The following is a 22693-nucleotide window of genomic DNA, read 5'->3' as shown; positions in this document are numbered from 1 at the left end:
TAATTCGCACTAATAGAATTATAAATTCGGCTAAAAGGATAATTATTTTTTTAAAATAAAAATTTTACAAACACATTGCCTTTTACTCTTTTTGTTTAACCTCATCTTTGTTTGAACGTTCGCCGCGCCCCTCGAGTGCTCCATGAAATCCAGGAGCGGCTCTCGTCTGTCTCCGACACTTCACTGCTCTCCTCTGCTGGCTTGTTTGTCTTGCCGGAAGGAGGCTGATTCCAACCAGCTGTTTCCCGCCTCACGCAGATCAGCTGCGCGCACGCACACTCGCGTGCACACACGCACAAACGCACGCAATCACACAGTAGGCGGAGGCAACAGACATACACACAAACACGTAGTAGGCGGGGGCAAGATGCCACACACACGCACACGCACACGCAGGCATTGGAGGGAACCCCATCAGCTGTGGACAGCAACAACTTTTGTTTTTCGAACCCGTTTCTTCACATCAGTGCGCGTCTTGCGTGTGAGTGACTGCTAGAATATTCTAAAGCAAGTGTGCTTCTCGCGGTGATTTTTTTACCCCCCGAAAGAGAGAAGTGGGAGGGAGAGAGGGCAAAACACGCGTTACAGGGGGTGGCTTTGAAAGCATGGAATATTTCATGATGCCGACAGAGAAGATACCGAACCTCCAGCAGTTCAAGAAGACGGAGAAGGATGTTATCGGGGGACTGTGCAGGTACGTTCGGAAGAAGCACGTTGTGTGGATGTGACGGTGCGCTGCGGGCTCGACTTCGCGTAGCGCGCTAGCCGTTAGCTGCTAGCATGCGATAGTTTGGCAGCAAGGTTGTACAAAGTGGCGGATTACTACCTGAGCAGGAGCCCTTCCGTGCGAGCGGACGCGCAATGGAGCCGCCCGTGTCATGTCATTCGTCAGCAGCAGGGCCAAGCTTTACCCCGCGAGACATGTTAAGGGGGTATTCGCTCCCAAAATATGTAAATCAACCACATGAAATCGTTACATGGCATTTGCAGTAGAGCACGTGGTGCTTAACGTGTTCGCCACAGCCTCGAGATTTGGAACAAAATTAGGTTTATCAAACGCGAGATTTTGTGACGCGCTTAAGTTTTGTTAACGTTTCGCGTTGGGTTCGTATTGAGACGTTTGGTACACGAATGCTCGCGTTGTTGCTTTTACGTTTATGAGGCAACGCAGTGGCCGCGCTTGAAGCTGCTAACTCGCCAAGCTAACACAGCGTGACAATTTTCCAACCACGTTCACTGCTCGCTTGAAAGCCTCAACTGGGTTTTGTCGCTTCAACGAGCAGATAAGTCGAACCATCCGCCAGGCCGCTAAATCGTTATTTATTTGTTTATTTTGTGGAGGGGGTGGTTTGAGAAACGTAAGTTAGCTCGGCGCTAACGGTCGAAAGCATTGTTCTCCTCGGTGCCCGGGGGCCTTCTGCTGCCTGCGTGCCTGCCTACCTCCGCTGCTGCTGTTGTGCTCAGCGTGGACTGGAGGAGAAGAGAGGAGTCACATTTCACTGTGCTGCTACCAGCTGACCGACGCGCCCTCCGGCGGCCATGTTGGAGGTGCGCAGCTTCTGGCGGCCAAAGCAGAAAGTAGAGCTCGTTTACAACTTTGCCACGCCGGAGCTCCAGAGCAGCGATTATAATTATTATTACCTGGAAAAATGACATAATAATAATATGATAATAAATAATTTGACAGTTTAGGAATAACTGCGTATGTGTGGTGTTAGTTGTACTAGTCAACATATAATTTGAAAAAAAATGATGCTTGCTCAAGAACGAGCCGGGACACTTCATTTGGAATATCGGACAGGCAAAGGCAGAGGGCTGTATTTTCACAATAAATTACAAACACGATTTAATGACTGTGTTCGAAACATGTCACACTGATAGTATGCTTTTGAAATCTATAAGTCAAGTCAATTTTATTTGTATAGCCCTTAATCACAGACAGTCTCAAAGGGCTTTACATAGCCACAATCGACATCCCCGATCTTAACCCCCAGAAGGGCAAGGAAAAACTCACAAAACCTCATTAGGGGAAAAGTGAGAAACCTTGAGAAGGGACCACAGATGGGGGAATCCCCCTTCCAGGATGACCAGGCTGCAATGGATGCCATATATATATAAAACAAAGATATTTCAAAATTGACACTTTTTAAATCAACCAAAGGACTTGAATTTCAAACACTAGTCTTGGAACCCTAATTTGCAACTTCATCCATTGTTAAAAATCCTAAAACCAGGTCTAAACCAAATGCCCCTCTTGAAGCCCCAATGACAAACCACTAACCCAGGCTAGTCACCACAAACCAGAACAATGCAATACACTATGTTGAGAGATGTATACAGTTATACCCAGGTTATCGCGGTTAATGGGGACCGAGACCACCCGCGAAAACTGAAAATCCGCGAAGTAGCGGCGCACCTTCAAAAATGCTTAAAAAAAATATATATATATACGGGTAGAGAGAGAGAGAGTGAAATTCATGTTATAACAAAAAAAAAACAAATTATTATTAAAACGTATTTTTTTATTCCCCAGCCATTATTTTTGTATTTATTCAATTACTTCTTTTTGTATTTATTTAATTACTTTGACTTTTACCTGCTAGTACGCCGTCCGGTGTGCCCTGTGAATGTTATGATCCTCCAGCAGAGCTGGAGGATTGAGCAGGACTCTCCAAACGCAGACACGGGGAAAAAAGGTGGTGATACAGAGATATTTATTATAATCACAAAATAGTCAGTGTAATCAGCGCGTCTCTCAGCAGCTGACGGCATGGCGCGAGACGATCGCTGGAGGAACGCCCACACAGCTGAAAAAACAAAAAAACACGCGGCATGACAGGCACGGATCATGACAGTGAAATGAAAGGTGGCATTCTTCATTTATTTATTTATTCATTCATAACTGACAGCCTCACGCTACGCTCGTGCCCGGGCGGAAGAGGTGCTCCTATTCGGCTTAACTGTGACACACGCCCGCCCTCCTCCCCCGGAGCTTCCATTCGGTTAAACTTAGGGGCCACTTGGAACCGCCCGTGCCCGGGGAAGGTGCTCCTCTACGGCTTAACTGCCACGCACGCCGGCCTCCTCCGGAGCTCTGGTACGGTCCGAACCGCGCGAAACGTCGCCCCAAATCGTGTCCGGGGGAACATGCTCTTCTTCGTCCACTCTCCTCTTTGGCGCACGCCGGCCGTCTAACCGCTCCAGCGCCCCCTCGTGCCGCTCGGCGAAACTACAAAGCCCCCGAATATTTTTTAGACCCGCGAAGCACTGAACCCGCGAAAGGTGAACCGCGAAGTAGCGGGGTATTACTGTATATAAAAAAAATCAGTCTTAAATGCAATCTTCAGTTTTGACAGTAAATACTGGCTCTCATTTATGATGCAGTATCATAACAAACACAATACACGTAAATTAACTTTCTGACAGCGGCCTTAAAACCTAGGCAATATACTTTGAAGAGCTGGTTGTTTTTTTTGTATTATGGATTGAATTTCCTGTGAAACTTGCATTTCATAATCATTTTAGACATTTGATTTTCCTGTCAGTGTTACTGGCCAGTAACCGGAAAGTTGAAAATTCCCTTTCATTATCTGTTTGTGCGGTTTTTCCACCCGCGATGACCCTATCCTTTTTAAAGCCACACAAGCTAGTTTTTGTCTGAGCTTGAGCGTTTTATAAACATCTCAGATCAAGTTCGACTGGTTTGTTTCCTCGTTTTAGTCGTCTTCTCTGCGACTTAATTTTGTCTAATAGTTAACATGTTTAGCGCCAACCTTGAGGTTGAGGTGGGTTACAACTCACAGTTCATTTCAACTCTGACCCAGAAGCAGTTCAAGCCAAGGAATGTGAAGGGGTCAAGAGTATGTCCTAGTAAATTTAAGCCAAGTCTGCTCCTATTTTTAGTGTCCGCCTGATCCAGTTTTGTATTTTGTCAGCTGTATCGCTTCTGTCCCACTTATGAGCAATTACATTTCCTGCGACGTTGCTACTAACTGCTTCTACCAGCCTCATATAAAGACTTAAAAGATGCTATATCTTGTGACTGTCCTTCAGTCTGGCCAACATCCCCTTCAGTCCAGAGACGGCACAGGACCAAGAAAGGCGAATCCGACGCGAAATCGCCAACAGCAATGAGCGGCGACGCATGCAGAGTATCAATGCGGGCTTCCAGTCGCTGAAAACACTCCTTCCTCACACAGATGGAGAAAAACTCAGCAAGGTACATGGTCATAGAGTTGAACGCCTTACTCGTAGTAGGTGAAAATCTACTGCATAGGGAGCTAAATTATTAATATGTTTTAAACGTGGCTTTATTTGCTTTTGGTTCTCTGCAGGCGGCAATCTTGCAACAGACCGCAGACTACATCTTTACCTTGGAGCAAGAAAAGACTCAGCTCCTGTCACAGAACAACCAGCTCAAACGCTTCATACAGGTATGCCCAAGTGCTCTTATCCTGCCCCGACAGTGTCTCTCATCCATGAACCTTTGCGTTTCCGTTCAAAGAATATCGCTCTAAGTTAGCGTAAGTCATGCGATTGTTATCTCAGACTGTTCCCACAATGTGACTGCAGGAGTTCAGTGGTTCCTCGCCCAAGAGGCGACGAGCGGAGGAGAAAGATGAAGGCATTGGGTCTCCTGACACTCTCGATGAGGAGAAGATGGAGGAGCTCAGGAGGGAAATGCTGGAGTTGCGCCAGCAGCTGGACAGAGAACGCTCTGCTCGCATGCAGCTCGAGGAGCAGGTGAACATAACAATCAACTGAGTTGTTTTTTTTTTTTCAGGTCTAGTTAGAAATGCTGAGAAAAGTGTAGATGCCTTATCAATATGTTTGATGTTTGTTTGCCAGCATCCAAAGTATTTTACACAACTCAAGAATTTCAAACAAAAATCAAACAATATGATGGAAATGTAAAGGGTGACGCTAACCTATACTCAAATTTGAACAACACTTCATCATGGCCAACTCACTATATAGGGCACCAAGTGAATCTCAATACGGCCTTTTATATTTAATACATTTTTATCGTACCATATGAATTTATTTATATTCTATATGAAGTTACTGACGTCTTTTACGCGTGAAATGAGTTCATGCGAATTTAACACAACGGGTTGCTTACATGTGTTTGGATGCAGGTGCGCTCTCTGGACACCCAAGGGCACCCAGATCGTCTCAAGGTGATCACCCAGCAGGTGGAGGAGGAGCACGCGCAGCTCCAGAGCCAAACGCTGTTGCGGCTACAGCAAATCCAAGCGGCAGACAGACCTCACAGTCCAAAGGTTGGTTTCACGCACACATTCATACATGTAAAATCCTCCTGTGTTCCAAAAGACTCGAGTGATGAAAAATACAAACGGTTTTATTGCGTCCCGCAGATGAATACAATTGTTGCTTGTATTTGGAGTAATCAGACATGACCTATTGTTTGACTACAATGTAACAAAGGTGATTTGTATGTGCCCTCAGGTGGTGGCGCCTCCCACTCCCATCGCCTCAACCCACCACCCGACCGTCATCGTGCCAGCGCCGACACTAACCCAGCAACCCCATCACCACGTCACCGTGGTAACCATGAGTTCGTCCCTCCACAACAGTACAGTGTCCACGTCGAGACAAAACCTGGACACCATTGTGCAGGTATGTCCTTTGCAAATCCATATTGATCGGGCCGTATTTATTTATAGTTTTACAGTTCCAAAAGCCCTGTGAGGGAAAGAATAACTACGGTGCGGTCCATGACTTTGACACTCCTGGTGTACAGTACCATACTGCTACCAAAATATTACAAACAGCATGATGAACAGCAACCACAATAATAAACATGTTATAACATGTTAATAGCACTCCGGTTAGTTTGTGGAGGCGTACCTAACATTGGGGTTAATTGAATATTTGCTGCATCGTCCGTTTGCTCCTCTCAGGCTATCCATCACATCGAGCGCACTCAGGAGAGGAGAGCGAGCGCAGAGGAGGAGCAGAGACGAGCTGTCATAGTAAGCCCCACCCACGTCGCCATGGACACCGCCTGCTCAGACACAGACACGGACACAGAGGGAGAGGACTGCTCAATGAACTGATCGTGCCCGTGAGCTCACAAACACTTAACACCATCTCACTGTAAGATTCCATCCAGAAGCTTGACTACTTAAAAAAAAAAACTTTCCAAGCTCCGACTTCCTGTAGTGAAGCGCTTTTCTTTGTTGCTCTCGTAGTGTAAATTGTCCGACTGAAAACTAGATGTGTTCAGCGTGCAGAGGAGGCCAAGTGTGGCTTCTTGGGGCTGCTACTCATCGGTCCGTCCTCCCAGTTGTTTTCCATTGCCAGGCGCTGACGATATTATTTGTGCTGCAAATTGACATTTTTTACTATAATGGAGAACTGAATGTAATACTGTAAGCAGCAGCTTGTGACTTTTTGATTAAGAGCGGGGAGAGTGGCGATTATTCCTTCCCCTCGTCTTGTTTTTTCTAAATACGGCAGGTCGCAGACTTAATTGCAGGATCGATACGAAAGGAAAATATTTTACTTGAATAAATATAATGATCATCTTAAGCCCTTAAAAATAGATATTGAAGAATATAAGCTATTGAACGATTGACAGTCTGTCATGTGTTTTTGGAAATGCACCCTGACGGGGTTACTGAACTGCATTCTCTTGTTGAAATTAACTTAAAAATGGGATGTTTATTTGGTTTAATAGGGAGAAGGTTGCCTTGAGATCCAAAATTTGAGCCCCCCAACGTATGCTCACTGACTTAAGGCAAGAACTAAACGTTGGCTCACCAGTGTTCTGGTAACGCCTGGTGGGCTTTCTCAATCTCAGACAACTTGACTGATTGAAACGGTCTTATTTTATTCTTAAAAGATGAAAACGTGATGTAGTCTTAAAACACAGGCAGCATTAGTCTGCGTGACCATTTCATGGTTTCCACCAAAGACTTCCAGTCGCAATTTCTGATCTTGGTTTGTCGTTTTCAGTGACTATGCACTTGAGCGTTTGCTATTTATGCAATTGCATTTTCTGTCAATTCATATACGAGGTGAAGATTACTATGCACCGCTAATAGGTGTGTGTCACGCCATCAGTATAATTGTGACACGCTTGTATCAAAGAATATCATTACCAATCTTACGAGGTGCTGTTTGCCAACATGGTGCTCTGCTAACTAGCACTGAGCTGAACATTTTCAAACGTGCACCACGATCGGTCACTGTCAAATTTGAAATACCATGCTAGTCCAAAAAGAGCACTGGCCAATTCTCTGACCCGCTTCATGTTGCGATGTTCATCTTGTCTGGATGTTTTCTTAAACTGGAACTCTTGTTTTTTTTTTCTATTTCCAAACATGACTTGATGCTGTAAACATTCCATATGTTTGGAGTTGTCTTTTCATCTCGCTAGTTCTGTTGCAGAATGAATGCATGTTACTAATGTGTTATGTATTGTGTAACAGGCATTTTCTTTTTGTTTTGACAAACACGATGAAAGGGTTTAGTACGTACGTGGACGCTGCTGCTCATAATCTGACATCAGTGTTCCATCTGGTTAGACTTGTTTGCGCCGTAAAAAGGGGGTTGTTCATAGTGTCAAAGAGGGATGGGTGGAATTCTATCAAATATGAGGCCGCAGCCTAAAGTCAAACTGGACTTTCGGCGGGTGGAACTAAGAGAAACACTTTTCAACAATAAGGTCTGTACAGTACACTTTGTATTTCAGCACTGATGCCTTTCAGTGAATTTTGAGCTATTTGGTTTAAAGCACTTGCTGTCCTCTACTGCCTGAAACAATGATGAGGAAGTTCCATTGTTATTATTATTTTTTAAGTACGCTCTTTACTATGACAATTTCTGTTCAATGCGATCTTCTTTTCTGTCTTTCCAATTTTATTTTACATTTGTTGGTGTTTTATATTTTTGTCAATTTTTTTTCCTGTCCATGTCAATGAGAAGCTGTTATATTTTTGTTTAAAAAATGGGTAAACAGTCCTTTGTATAAATAAAAAATAAAATTTGTACTTTTCTATGAAAGCATGCCCGATCAATTCATTGAACATGAAATGTTTATTTTTGCCAAACAGCAAAAGGATAATGAGACTTTTAGGGGTGAGTGTCTAGTTGCAACAGTCTTCAAACTAAACTCAATTTTCGCCCAGTGATGTAAAGGGAATACTACAATAACAACTTAGTAAGTCAAAGTTATAAGAATTTCAACATTAGTCAGTAGTGATGGGTAAATGAAGCTTCAAATGTGCTTCATGAACCAGTTGTAGTATTTTTGGACTCCTGTAGATGGCACTCTATTCAACATTGAGCTGAAAGAACACTGACTTGCCATTTTTTAAACCCTTTATTTAAACCAACAGTGTCATTTAGAGGACACAAAAATACAATAACTGGTTCATGAAGCAAATTTGAAGCTTCATTTTCCCATCACTAGTAGTCAGTGTTCTCTGCATCTGAGTGAAAAGAGCGGCTTTCAGCAGAGCATTTAAAATGTACAAAAGTTCATTTGAATTCTATTAAAGTTCTGCAGGCTGAACAGAAGAGAGCAAATTCACGTCACCTTCACTGATCCACTTGAACAGTCTGTAAGTGTTTGGAACAATCCGTGATCTTCTTCACTTGCTGGGCACTCAGCGTCTCTGAGCACATCGGACACACTGTCTCAGTCTCCAGCAACCTGAAATCGTTCACCAAGGACAGAAGAGTCACCTTCTTTTCAAATAAATTCATTCAAAGCTCTATTTTGCAATCAAGATTATAAAACCAGGAGTCATAATAAATGGATTTATTTTGTCCCATCAAAGTGTGGCTGTGTCAAATTATTTATAGCATCAATAGCAGCTTGTGCGTCATGTCACTTACAGGATGAACTGCGAGTAGAGTGCAGGAAATTCACAATGAGGGCACACAGACCAGTCTTCTTTCAGCATGTGACGACCCTATCATTGGGATAAAGCAAGACAAAAGAAACAAGATGTGATTTTCCGGGAGGAAATTGTCAAGTGTTTAGTCAGCCCAATAAGTGGTCGAGCACACTCACGGTGGCGATGCAATAGGGCAGGTTGTTCTTGCACGAAATGCACAGCAGTTCGTTCTGCGGAAGCTGGAAGCCACAGTAAGGACACGGGGTAGTTTCCTCTTCCAGCTCTGACGTATCTGGACGCCTAACAAAATTAAAATCATGTGTGAAATGAAAGGGTCAACGATAGATGACCACATGATGTATCCCACTGAACATTTGGATTTTGTTGGGGATTCTTATGGAGTTAAAGCAAAGGTGAGAAAACAGGATGCATCATTATTTTTGAAGATTATTATTCATAGTATATTTAATTGTTAATTTAACAAAACATTTTAAATATATATTTAAAACTGTATTACTACTGAGATTTAAAAATGTAATTATCGACAAATCAATTGACCAATTATTTTTGTTATACATTATGAAGGGGAAAAAAATCAATAAATGTATTTTCATCAATTTTAGGGGAAAAAAAGAAGCTAAATTAATGCAACAAATATCACAGGATTTTGATATCGGGTCAGATTGAAGTGGGCTGCATGTGCCTATCCTTGAGCCACAGCAAGGGTAACCAACCTTTTTGAAACTGAGAGCAACTTCTTGGGTACTGATTAATACAAAGAGCTAGGACTTTGACACACACTTGGGAATTTTCTTGTTCATATTACTAGGGGGTAAAAGATCTCAACTTTGTTGCGCCCCCTAGCTTCTCTCCATGAAAGCTTTGATCTATACTATTTTTTTTTTAAATAATCATTGTCATTACCAAAATGACACCAATGTAAGTGTGATTTAAAAAGAATAAACAAAAAAGATGTGATGCCGCTTACTGGTAAGTGGAGATTTTTACTTTTTATTCTTTTTGCAAAATTCGAAGCATGTCACAGATGAGCTATTTTCACAACAGGCTCAGGGCGACTCAAGTGATCCTTGCTGACAATAGTTACAGTGTAGCTGCTCTATCTAGTGGTGAAGTTAGTAAATTACAATTTCATCATCTCTTTCATAAAAAGAATTTTCCAAAAGAACGAGATGAATATTTTGGCAATGCGGTAAACCTTTGTCTTGAGTACACAAATAAGAATGTATATGCGTTCTTGAGTGTGGTGTGTGAAGTTAGTTGACGTCAGCATAGTTGGTCATGCCGGTCGCTTACCGAACCATGGCCTCAATCTTCTTTCTGTAGTTCTGGTGGATCTCGTTTCGGTACTCAGGGCGCATGAGCATGGCGGCAAAGCCAAAGGCGGAGTTCTTCAACCCCGCTCGATGACATTCAATGACCGCCGATGTGAGAATGGGCACAACATCTGTAGCAACACAACACACGAGTGAGACTTTGTTAAAAACATTTCTTTGGGACAAATACGGTAAAGCATGATTTTAAAATGTCTATTTGTGTGACTGTGAGTGTGATTTTCCTTTTTTTTTTTTTGTATACTTGCGTCCAGTCCATGGTGTACCCTTGCTCTCACCCAAAGTAAGCTAGAATTGGCTCAAGCTGACCCACAACTCGAAACAAGCAGACATTGAAAAGGGATGAATGCATTCTGTGTTATGACTTACGTGCAGGAAACTTGCTGATATTTTTGCTGACGCGAATGAGCATGCGTGCCCCTTTTAGGTGGTCTCTTCTCTTGATATGGATCTGTACGGGAACACATTCTTTTATGTGTATTTTATTTTTTTTCTACAATCTTCATTGTCATTGCACAGTGTGGAACAGCATTTGACTCATCTTTATCTTGGCTAGGGTGTGACTGCTTCACAGTTTTTAATTTCTTATTTTGTATTAAAATGTGTCTCTACTTAGACACTACTCTAGTGATGGGAAAATGAAGCTTCACATTTGCTTCATGAACCAATTGTTGTATTTTTGTGTCCTCTAGATGGCACTGTTGGTTTAGATAAAGGATTTAAAAAAATGGCAAGTCAGTCTGCTTTCAGCTCAATGTTGAACAGAGAGTGCCATCTAGAGGAGTCCAAAAATACTACAACTGGTTCATGAAGCACATTTGAAGCTTCATTTACACATCACTACACTACTCTCTATTATGCTTTCATTACTCCCAAAACTATCTTATGTGTTTAAATTGTATTCCATGAATGTTAATTATTCACACAATTGATTTTGTGTCAAGAGGAGGCATATTTCCGTATGCGCAAATTTAAATTGGGGTTCCATAAATCCCAAATGACCGACAAAGGTGGTGCTGAAAGCACTGTGTAGACTTTTTACATCTACTGTATGTATAAAATTAGTTTTTGTCGTGGATATTCTATTTATTCACTCACTTTCCCCAGAAGGTAGGAGTGCAGGATCATCAGGTTTGTCGCCATTTCTGCAGGAATCTTGATCTTGTGGGCCTGCAGTTGTGTGTACATGCTGAACAGCACGTTGTGGGAGCTACGATAGTTACCTGGTAAAGACGCACAAGACACACAGCAGCAAATCAATTAGGAGCATTCTTGCTGCTTCACATGTAATATGATGCAATGGTGGGTAAAGAGCTTTTGGGGAAGAGGGGATCATATACCTGCATTCTGCTCTTCCCTCGCGATGATGATGGCAGTGCGAGCAGCCTCCCTGTACTGCTGCAATGCCATATAAAGACGGAACAGGTACTTGGCATCCTAAGAATCCAAACCACAAAAAGTTCAAATTGGCTTGAAAACTGCATTACAATCCCACATTCAGACAGAGGCGGAGATTTTTCTCAATTGCACTATAGTTGCTGTGGAATTGTAGTAATTAAAACCTGAGCATTATTATCTTCGTAAGGCATTGCTGTGTTATATGTATTCTGTTTAGACTGCTACTGTCAAAGTAAAATATAAAACAGTGTTGATACAAAACTGTGCAAACATCACCTTCGGGATGCCATCGCTCTCCCCCATAAGGTATTCGATTAGTAAATTAGTCAGGGAGGTGTCTTTGGCTTGGCCCACCTGTGAGTAAACACACATCAAATACATGAATTTTGAATGGTGATAACAGTGATTTTGCAGAGGACACGTTGATCTCTCACTGTCTCAATGGCCATATCCAGAGCCAGGCTGTCTTCCGTATTAGGACACTTCAGAAAGTGCTTCAATGCCTGACGGAGAGAACAAGAGAGGTTGATGCTGTAGCGAGGCGATAACCGTCAACAATCATTTTCCTACATTATTCATTTTTGACAAATACTGTATAGATGTTGTACATCAGGGCGGCAAGGGGGTTTGAATGGTTAGCACGTCCGCCTCACAGTACAGAGGTGCAGGATTTGATCACGGCTCAGATCTACCTGTGTGGAGTTTGCATGTTCTCTCCATGCTTGCGTGGGTTTTCTCCGGGTACTCTGGGTTCCTCCCACATTCCAAAAACATGCATGGTAGGTTGATTGGATGCTCTAAATTGTCCCTAGGTGTGATTGTGATCGTGAGCGTGATTGTTTGTCTTTGTGTGCCCTGCGACTGGCTGGGGTGTACCTCGTCTACTGCACATGTGAGGAGAAGCGGCACAGATAATGGATGGATGAATGTTGTTCATCGATCTATGCCAGTTATACTCAACACTTCCACTAGATGGCAGCAAATTGAATTAACAAGGCACCCATCTGTTGCCATTCATTCAAAAGAATAGGTCATGGTCTCTGTAAGTATATCATCAGCTTTGTCTTCAGCCAAGCATGCCCAGATTTCACAATAAATAAGTGAAATTGTGAGTTAATTATTCCAAGCTTTTAGAATGTACCTAAGCATGTTGGTGAAATATCAATGAACGAGACCTCCTACCCTGCTGTATTGTCCACATTTTTGAAAGAATTTGCCAGCTTGCAGGTAGCTCTTCTCCGCCTCAAAGTAGAGAGCGATGCTCTGATAATCCTCCAGTGTTGCGTCAGAACCTGGCGAAGACACACAGAAGCAGTCGAGTGCACGTTTCATTATTCATAAATGAAGACGACAAATGGTGCAAAGCAATGAACACAATCCCAGCATTGAAACTTCCAAGAGTTGACAGTCACAGACCGATGATGTCTGCGTAGACCTCCATCTGCCTGTGCTGCTGCGCTAGCTGGAAGGCTTCATCGTTGCACTGCGATAGCACCAGAAAGTGGATGGCCGAGCCGTAGTCATTCAGCGACAAGAAGAATCTGCAAAAAGACAAACTCATTATAAGAACTGTTAGAATGACATAAAACAGAGGAGTGAATGAATGAAAAGCATATCTTGGAAGGATTTTTTTTTTTAACAAGAAAAACGTGGTTGTGTGTGGTAGCTTGATATTGTATTAGCAGAATCATACTGAGTCATATGACTTGACTCAAGCCAGACCAGAGTTGCTATTTGTAGGACTTAACTTGACGTGGAACTTCGCATTTAAGCGACTCGACTTAGACTTGAAGTACATGACTTGACTTCATGAGCATGGTTTTAAATCAGCAATCTAATGCTGTTTGCCTTTTTAGGAAGGAAAGCAAGAAAGAAATAAAGAGTTTTTGTTTCATTCAGACCAACATGGCAACCCAACATCAGCGTCACTTGTTAGTGCTGACTTCAGACTTGAGTGACACATCCACCTCTGTTAATTAGGTCCGCTTGCACACTCAAATGAGTTCCAAACCAAGAACTGTCAGTTTGAGGGTCTCTAACATTTTTCTAACACTTCAGAAAACCAATATAGTATCTAATAATTCAATAATACCAACCAACTATAAGCCCAATAATTAACATATTGTTAAAATGGAGCATTATCTTTTTGTCAAAGCTCTTGTATTGAATCTCAGAAAACTATGCAGGTGTACCTCAGCGTGAATCTACACCCCCGTTCGTCTCACCTGGCCACCATTTTTGCTCCTTCAATGCTCTGCGTCTCTCTGACAATGCGAACGGCACCTTCTGGGTTTTTCAGGTGATCCAGCAGCACGCGAGTCACATTGTCCCAGTCTTTAGCGCTCCCATAGGCTTGTGCTGCCTCCTTATAACTGATGAGCACAGAATCAGTTGCTTGCTTTTCTTTAAAGAGACCCGATCTCAGTGGTGACGCCAAGTCGAACCTACTTGCCATCCGCCTCTTTGGCTTTAGCATACTGCAGGTGAATCTTGGAAGAGGTAACATTAGGCAGTAACTCTCCCACCTTTGCCCTGAAAGAGGAGTTGTTCATACGTCGGCAACTTGAGACCACATTCAGGATTTGAGTGCTGCTGTTTTCGGACCTTGCCTCACCAGTTTTTGCAGCGAATGTAAACCGATGCTGCCTTGTCGTAGCACTGTCCTTTTTCATAGAGCTGAGCAGCTTCAGAGAATTGCTGTGCAACAAACAAACACAAATCAAATAGACATGCATAAAAAATCATACAGATGTTTCCATACGGTCAACTCCTACCTTCATGCTTTCCAGTATGCCTGCGCATTCTTTTTTAAGAACTCTACTTGGGTGCTGGATCGCCTGTGCCACTCCTCTCCTGATGTCACCCATCCGAATGGACATCCTGGCTACACCTGCCTGGCACACCTCATCATGCTCCTGGAACTGCAACCCAAGGGGAAGGGCAGTGAGAGCAAAGACCAAAAAGTAAAAGAACACTTTTATTCAAACTAGATGCTTCTGCCTCATCATACTCGTAGACTTTAGAAAATCACTGGGTTACCATGTGACCATACGATATGGCCTTTCCAACGATAATATTTAATTTGGTGTACTGCATCACGCTGAGAGCGGTTCCTCATATTTTTTTTACTCTCTAAACTAAATTGCAAACCTCATCCAATCACAAGTGAGAGGAAACGGAAGCATTACTAAAAAAAAAAAAACTAAAGAAAAACACACAGGCATGGAGAGAACATGCAAAGTCCTCACAGGAAATGCCAGATTCTGGATTAGAACCCTGAACCTCAGGATGTTTGTATGTAGTATGTATCTATCTGTGTCAGAGTGTGTGCAAGTATACGCAAATGGGAAAAACTAAAGTTTTGCAAAAACTGAGGTAAATTGAACATATCTCCGTCTTTTGTCATAATGGAGATTGAATGTATTACACTTACTTTATTATTATGAGTCATGCCTTTCTCATAGTGTGCGAGAGCATTCATGTAGTCTCCACTAGAGAGAGAGAGAGAGAGAGAGAGAGAAAGAGAGAGAGAGAGAGAGATGGATCAGATGTTCATTTCAGATGATAACAGGATTAATATTGGTCTGGGTGTGTATATGTACATAAACTCCAGATGAACAGCATATTCTTTGGAGAGAAATGGAATCTGATCTTCTGCTAACCCCTTAGCTAACTTCAGAGCGCTGTCCCAGTGCAGCAGGTCTCTCCTCATCTAAACAATAAAGACAGTTTAACGAGCTACAACTGGTTAGTTTACAATACTGAAGCCAAAAAAACCCCCCCAAAAAACAGATGTATTGATGAATATTTGTATATCTTTGTATCTGACCTCGAGGGCAGCTATGGGGCAGCTTGAGGCCAGATAGAGGTCCTGAGCAAGACAAAAGTCCTCCAGGAACATGGCCAAATGGCCTGCAAGTAAGTTATTATCCTCGATGCCCTATGAATGAAAAAGAAATGTGTTTCTTCATGAATTCACAAACTTCATGTTTCATTTGTTAGAAAATCCCAGGCCGCAATGCCCAAACCTCCGCCACTCATTATTGCACCTGGATGGCCTGCAGTGACATCACCATGCCGACATTGCCACTCATGCGGTAGAAGTGGATGGCCAGCTCGACCTCCATGTGGACCAGACAGGCTTTGCCGATCTCCGCCTTGTCGGCTTCACTGCCGTCAGTCGAACACATATCCCAGGCTTCGTAAAACCTTGTGACGCATGTTCACACAAGTTAGAATTCCGTACCATTCATAAATGGCACACCATCCACTGCTATTCTTGTAAGAAGAAGATGCTAAAAATATTTCACAATTACGCACAGGTTAACAACAGAGAAGTTAATCAAGTGCCCGTGCAGGATGTTTTACTCTTAAAGGGGAAATCAACCCCCAGAAATTCTGTGCAATTATGATTTATGCCCCGTCACTAGTCTAAACATGGCATGCTCATCAATATTGCGTTAGTGGGATACAAGTTAAGCAGCAAAATCCATCAGGGGGTGGTCATTTCGTCACTTTGCACAGTCAGGTAACTCACCTGTCAACTGGACCTGAGCCCTAATTAATTGTTAGGTAAGCCCTGAGCAACTGTGATGTAATTTTCAGTCAGCAAGCAAGTGGCAAAATGGCCATCCCCTGAGGTGTACAAAAACGTGTGGATTTTACTGCTTATCTCATATTCCACATGCAGAATGCCGTATTTAATACAATTTAATATATTCTTGAAAAGAACATTTTTGGGTTGACTTCCCCTTTTAGGAACAATTATGGCTCATGCCATACTACAAAAATGCAGAATAAATGCTAACTGAAGAAATAGAATAGCAATGTTTTGGTCCTATTCACTCATTTTAATTCTAAATTCTGACCATTTACAGTGCCACTGGATAAAAAATAAAATTTTAATGATTTAAAAGTAACACTAACTAGAAAATATTGAAAATATAAAAATGCTTATCTGAGTTGAGACATTAATCAAATTCCTGAAAATTGGAATGAAATTATGGAATCTTGTGACTGATGAATTGGTGACTAGAGGTGACAAGATTTTAGGCCCCCAACCATTTTCTAAGTCCTAACTAGCAGTGGCATGAAAAAAAAAAAGTCTCTCCAGTCAAAAGCAGTGGAGCTAACCTCTTAAGCTGGAGGGCCTGCGTGAGCTGCTTGCCAAGATCCGGCTGTGACCCAGACGGTGTGTTTGTTGAGTGTTCCAGGAAGGAGTGTGTGCTCAGAGCCACTTCACTGATCTTGCCGCTTGCCGTCTGGCACGTTAGCACCCCGTTGTAGAGTAGCAAAGGCTTCTGGGAGGAGAGAAGTGGAGTGCTCCCCACTAACACCACTCGCGGCCCTAGGTGATCAGAAGGCGATGTGGAAAATACAGATTAAAATAACAGTCCGGTGGATCTGGTTGCCAGTCCATCACGGGATGACTGTGAATGGCATTACCAATACGAACATTTACAACAAAATAATAAATCAAAAGGAATCTTTTCAAACGTGACTTTGGCGCGTCCCTACCATATATGGTGGTTTTATGCACAGCGTAGGTGTAGACTTTATCATCGTCGAAAGCGACGAACACAACCCTGTCAGCATGCCAGTTGTCCCACAGTACTCCGGTGATGGTGGGGGAGAAGTTTGGGAGCTCAAGGCACAAGTCTGCTGCCTGGAATGACAGAACACAAGAATTGACTTGCTTGTCACAGCCACACTCAAAAAAGACTTGGTCTAGAATTGGCTGTGTTTCGAGCTGCACGTTGCATGTACTCACATTTGAAAGGGTGAGCAGGAAGCCGCTCTTCTTGTCATCAATTAAGACCAACCGGGTGCCATTTACATCTGGGAAAACTTTACTCACTGGCACGGTGTGGCTATAAGTGCTCACAGTTTCCCAATCCTCCACCAGGACACACACAACGTTACCTAACTGGAAGAGCAACAGAAGGAATGCAGGAATCCAGTGAGTGAACACTAATACAGGAATTATACATGTGTTGTGTTCTAAAAATAGATCATTAAAACATGAATGAATGAGCGAGTGCTTTGGCAGTCGCCGGGCCTCACATCAGTGCCATAGTAGAGGAAGTCAGCGGTGAGAGCGTGGCAAAGGATACGACCTTTTCTGTCATCGTCTGGGAACAACTTCATCTGCTTCCTCTCCTCCTGCTCGCTGCCATCGATCTACAAGACAAACAACGGAACAAGTATGATTACGTTACTTGTAACTCACTAATATAGAAATCATTGTGACTTACCATGTGCAGTTGCACTTTGCCATCAAACAATGCTGCGGCATATTTCGCATTAAGACACATGTTGGCAACCGTGCCGAAGTATTCAATCTCCTTCAGTTTGGTAAAAGCTGGACATAAATAGTCCAGTAAGACAAATTGCATGAAGTGATATGATTTCATGTATGATCGTTAAACATGACACACACCAGATTCTTCTTCAAGTGGTGCATAGAACCAAGCTTTGTTGTTCATTCCAACAGCAACGTGGTAAGGTCCCACTGCAATGAAAGTTGGTTCGACTTCCACTTGTATGGCCACAGGAGGGATCTGCAAAGCAACGGAGTTACTAAGGCCCACAGTGAGTTTCATGAGCAATCTTCCGATAATACAAGTCATCACACCCCATAGTTTGATACTGTGACCTCCAGCAGTGACGTAAGGTAAGCCAGTCTGGTTCCATAGCTGTCACCCAGAATGGGGAGCTTTGTGAGGAAGACATGAAGAGTGCCTTTCTGCGTGGAAACTGCCAGCAGCTGGCCATCATCTGTCCAACTCAGCTGGTCCAGACCTGAGCAGACAGAGCGGAAGTCAAGTGTGAGAAAAACACGCTTGGTTCATTTAGCAGGAAACGTCCTCACCTTTCGTCTCATCCTCCAGCTGAATCACGTTGCTAATGTATTTGAGGTCAGAGAGATCATGGATCTTTATGCTGCAATGTACACGGGGACTTCATTTATTTCATGTTACGTCACATAAGTGTTACCTCCATTCAGATGTTACACGTACCTGTTGTCCCCGCAAGAAGCAGCCTTGTTTAATGCAGATGAGATGGCTACACTGTTAAGACTCTCTTTATGGTTCCGAGCCTGGCAGAGCTCATGCCCAATCTCTCTGACGTGAGTGGAAATGACCACAAAGTATCCATGCGAGAAGCCAATGAGTATATAGCCATCGCCAAACCTGATAAAAGTGGGAAAAATCCCTGACAATATCATTCATGTGTATTCTGTCATAATGATGACGAGACAAGACACTGAGTAACATTGTGTGTGTGTGTGTATATGTGAGTGTGTGCATCTGCACTGTACCAGCGATAAGAGACGATGCGCCCGTAACTCGCTTCAAACGCCAGCTCATACCAGTCGTCTGTGTTTGTGACGCTGAAAAGGACCAACATTTTCTTTTCCACGCAGACACTCACCTAGGAAGTAAAATGCCATGAAAGTACATATATGCGATGCAATTCAATAATTACACAGGACACTTTATGTACACTGATAAAATATGATGCGAGTAATGTCAGAAAGTCTGCCTAAACCAGTGCTTCTCAAATAGAGGGGCGGGCCCCCTGGGGGTGTGGGGTGCGCTGCTGAGGGGGGCCCGTGCGACCCTGTGGAACATGCTTTTTTCTCCGCCGTACTACAATAAAGTGTAATTGCACATCCATTCCAGTAGTTGGCAGTGGCGCTCTCCTTGATCATTGTTCGCACCGAGTATTAACTTGTGTAGGTTTTTTATTTTTTTTTTGCAACAAAAATGCTATTCCTTATAGTTGTGGCGGAGAATGGGTGGCGAGGGGGGGGGGGTCGGATTTTTTTTCTTTGTTGGGGTATGGAATTAATCCATCCATACATTTTCTGTACCGCAGAAAGCCGACTTTAGGCAATAGAGGCAGGGTACATGGACAGGCCGCTAGCCAATCAGGGCACATTTCGACAAACAACCATTCACATTCACATTCGCACCTTAGAAACATTTGGAATCATCACTACACCTGTGTAGCATGCTTTTGTAATGTGGTAGGAAGCCAGAGAAACCAGAGCAAACCCAGTGTTGAAAGTGCCGTTCGGAAAGGGCACACTGAAACTTACAGTGTTCTCTCCTTGGGTAGTCCTTTCGCTAGTCTTCATCATGGAAAAGTAAATGTCAGCAGGTGCACCACGCAGTTTTATCTACAACAAAATAAAAACATGTCAGCTTAGTATATTGTGTCCATAGGTTGTTACTATGAACTCATGTTACACGTTTAGTTATATTTCCTGTACACAGTTAGAACCCCTGTAACGTAAATGATATGAGTGACACTTATAGCAGAAACAGTGTGCAGCTACATGCTGACAATGTGTTTTTTGTGTTCCAAGTGACTACCTCTCGGATTGTGTCCCCCTCTTGATTGCTGATGCTCAGATTGTTGTCATCGCAGCCAAGGGCAAGTAGATTCTGAGCATTCCAGCAGCCACAGGTGATTTTCTTGGTATGTTTGCCTATTATAAAGTGTCGAGAGAAAAAGGACCAAAAAAAAAAAAAAGAGTTGAAATGCTAAATATGATCGTGCTTGTTATGTCATTTACCTAATATTGGGATCTTGTGTGAAGTCTGCTGATTGTAGATCAATAGGTTTCCTTTGGCAGTCCCAGCTGCCAGCAGGGGGCCCGTTTTTGACCACACAATGAGAGAAATGTGATCCCTGTCAGAGAATTTTTTTTTCATCATTCCACTTTAGAAAATGGTCCATTTATCTGAGCAACATGGAAAATACTACTAATATATGCTTAATTATTAGAAAATATAAACAAAAAAAAATCTCAATTTCCACCACAATCTTTGTTGATTTATTTGCCATTTTCATAGCAGTCACTTTGACAAAAATAAAGAAAGATTATACAAACAAAAATAGATGTCCACAAAGTTTTGGAGATGGTTGGAGTGTTTACAAAGGAGGAAACTGTTTGGTGACAATCCGGTTTTTCCAATTTTCATGACAGAATAACATTTTAGTTACGGCAGTTATGTACACTCTGTACACTAACATTGCTCATCCAAACTGCACATGTTTTTTGCACGTTACTGAGTGCAAGTATACCTCATTCCACTGTCTATCTTGGATGTTTTATTGACACTGGCATCCCATAGGTATATGGAGCTGGACTTAGCAGCTATAACTGCCAAAATGTCCCCATCCTTATCCCAGTCCATCCCCACACAGCGTCTAGTGGAGGAGGAAAAAGGTTACATGATTATTATAACAACAAAACATCTTTTGGCATCAATTGTTTATCTTTTCCTTGACACATACCCCGGAAGGCTGATTTCAGTCCACTTGTGTCCATGACGATCGAATATTTTTACTGAGCTGTCTTGTCTGTTGGATTGGATACAACACATCAAAATGTGCAAGGGTCAAATGCATTTTTATTTAAAGTAGCATCAATTTCCACTTACCCTGCAACAGCTATATAATTTCCAAGGGATTTCTGCCACTTGTACAATAACTTCGAGCCCAGCCAAGCATTTTCTATGAGAGTAAAAATGCTCTGTGGACAAAAGGACGTTTGGCTCATGAAAATAAATAAATGTAGTCAAAAATAAAAGTATTTCAACACACACAACCTATCACACGTCTATTTACTGTGCATCACGTGTAACTGGTGTAGATACTCATGCTGAGCAAAAGCAAACTTCATAATTACAAGAATTGAACTAATCCACTAGCTGTGTAATGTAGCATATGCTCAATTCATTTAACAAAACAAGATGGAATGAAAAAGCAGTTAAAGTAAAACTTGTCAAAATGTTAAGAAGAAAAAAAGTTTCGTTAGCTAATTAGCACTACCTTTAGCAAGTTTCTAGCGAAGTGAAGACATTCATTCTTTGTAACTCGACGATGGTTGGCTAACCAAAACTAAAACTAACATTTACTGAACGTAACACCAACCTTCATCTTGATGAGATTAGATATTCATTCGATCTGTTCAGTCCGATGCCCTGCCACGGTTTGATGCAACAATGTTTCAACGTGTTTAAAATATTTTTTAATCTAAATTTGAAAACGGATTAATTACGGGACTATGCAGACACGTGATGAAAGAATAGGTATATGTAAAACGTACTCGAGAATTTGCAGACGCCGAAGCGTCTGGAACAGAAGTCATAGCAACAGCCCTTAGCCAATCAAGAGCTTCCAAAAATCGCTTCCGGTTTGATAAACCGGATATCTAATATAAAGCCGTTCTCCTGTTTCATATTCCGACGAGGAACACGAACGGAGAGATTACAATTATAAAAGTGTTGAAGTTGGAAAGTATTGAGAAAATATTGCAATTGCCCTTTATATATATAAATTAACAAAATGTAATCAATGCGTGCCATTAACTTAATACAATTCTTCAGGTCTATAATTACTATTACTATTAATTAATAATTACTGAATTGATATCTTAATGCACTTTATAGATGGGAAAAACTTGTCCTGTTTTCGTTTTTGAGGGGGGAAATTCAAGTTTGAAGACGTATCAAATATATGTAAATGGCTGTATTTCATTTAAAAAAAATCAAACTAACACCATATCAATATACAAAAAATAGCAGATTTGTTTTCTTATTTTTGAGTGATTTTACAATATCCAGATCTTGCAATAATCTGACTTCTTACTTGATTTTATAATACTTACTAATTAATTTTTTTACATGTTTTATACTTTATTTCAGCAGTTTTTGTACTTAACTTTATTATTTTTATATAACATTTTTCTTTTGACAACGATCCTCTATCCCATTTGTGATCCATCGCTTTTTAGAGGATTGAAGTTTCTTGATTTTTTTTTGCTGTTGTTGTATTTGTCATCATTGTTGTTAACGTTTGAATAAATTTTTACTACTTTGACGTCATAAACATTTAATATTGAAGAGTCGAGAACAGTGCAGTATAGTATACTTTATATACCATACTCCTAATTCTACTAGCTTTTTATTGCTTAAATCCAAAGCAGGCGTTGAAGCGCTGAACGGCTGCAGAAATAACCAATCAGGGTCAGAAAAAAAAGTTGCCGTGCCCCACCTC

The 22693-nt window shown here is 42.0% G+C and overlaps 2 protein-coding genes across 2 annotated transcripts; one reads left to right on the top strand and one right to left on the bottom strand.

Moving 5' to 3' along the window:
* Nucleotides 1-304: 304 nt before the first annotated feature.
* On the top strand, nt 305-8031 carry LOC148332507 (transcription factor AP-4-like). Its single transcript, XM_088302437.1, has 7 exons — nt 305-694; nt 4054-4219; nt 4335-4433; nt 4573-4743; nt 5139-5282; nt 5470-5640; nt 5925-8031. The coding sequence occupies exons 1-7, from the start codon at nt 606-608 to the stop codon at nt 6078-6080; spliced, it is 996 nt and encodes a 331-aa protein (XP_088158563.1). The 5' UTR covers nt 305-605; the 3' UTR covers nt 6081-8031.
* wdr19 (WD repeat domain 19) lies at nt 2786-21813 on the bottom strand. Its single transcript, XM_088302436.1, has 38 exons — nt 21569-21813; nt 21076-21167; nt 20930-20995; nt 20717-20842; nt 20205-20320; nt 20002-20117; nt 19725-19805; nt 18942-19054; nt 18640-18813; nt 18492-18562; nt 18255-18421; nt 18060-18180; nt 17875-17981; nt 17684-17800; nt 17391-17546; nt 17138-17285; nt 16754-16967; nt 15670-15829; nt 15450-15560; nt 15223-15332; nt 15054-15111; nt 14395-14541; nt 14235-14317; nt 14069-14152; nt 13846-13992; nt 13037-13161; nt 12803-12912; nt 12055-12123; nt 11897-11974; nt 11563-11659; nt 11321-11445; nt 10592-10673; nt 10185-10335; nt 9047-9170; nt 8869-8945; nt 8567-8683; nt 5123-6028; nt 2786-2807 (listed from the first exon to the last, which is right to left on the bottom strand). The coding sequence occupies exons 1-36, from the start codon at nt 21572-21574 to the stop codon at nt 8569-8571; spliced, it is 4044 nt and encodes a 1347-aa protein (XP_088158562.1). The 5' UTR covers nt 21575-21813; the 3' UTR covers nt 2786-2807; nt 5123-6028; nt 8567-8568.
* Between the last annotated feature and the right edge of the window lie 880 nt (nt 21814-22693).

The sequence above is a fragment of the Idiotropiscis lumnitzeri genome, chromosome 8 (assembly GCF_059441095.1).
Source record: "Idiotropiscis lumnitzeri isolate Australia: NSW breed Sydney's pygmy pipehorse chromosome 8, RoL_Ilum_1.0, whole genome shotgun sequence".
Lineage (NCBI taxonomy): Eukaryota > Metazoa > Chordata > Actinopteri > Syngnathiformes > Syngnathidae > Idiotropiscis > Idiotropiscis lumnitzeri.
The sequence above is the reverse complement of the archived record's forward strand: the minus strand, read 5'-3'. Positions and strand labels throughout refer to the sequence as shown.

Coding starts and splice junctions, on each gene's coding strand:
- LOC148332507 (XM_088302437.1), top strand. CDS start 606: ATGGAATATTTCATGATGCCGACAGAGAAGATACCGAACCTCCAGCAG. Junction 695..4,053: donor GTTATCGGGGGACTGTGCAG/GTACGTTCGGAA, acceptor ACTGTCCTTCAG/TCTGGCCAACATCCCCTTCA. Junction 5,283..5,469: donor ACAGACCTCACAGTCCAAAG/GTTGGTTTCACG, acceptor ATGTGCCCTCAG/GTGGTGGCGCCTCCCACTCC.
- wdr19 (XM_088302436.1), bottom strand. Junction 17,547..17,683: donor TCCTCTACTATGGCACTGAT/GTGAGGCCCGGC, acceptor TTGCTCTTCCAG/TTAGGTAACGTTGTGTGTGT. Junction 15,561..15,669: donor TGTCACTGCAGGCCATCCAG/GTGCAATAATGA, acceptor TTTCATTCATAG/GGCATCGAGGATAATAACTT.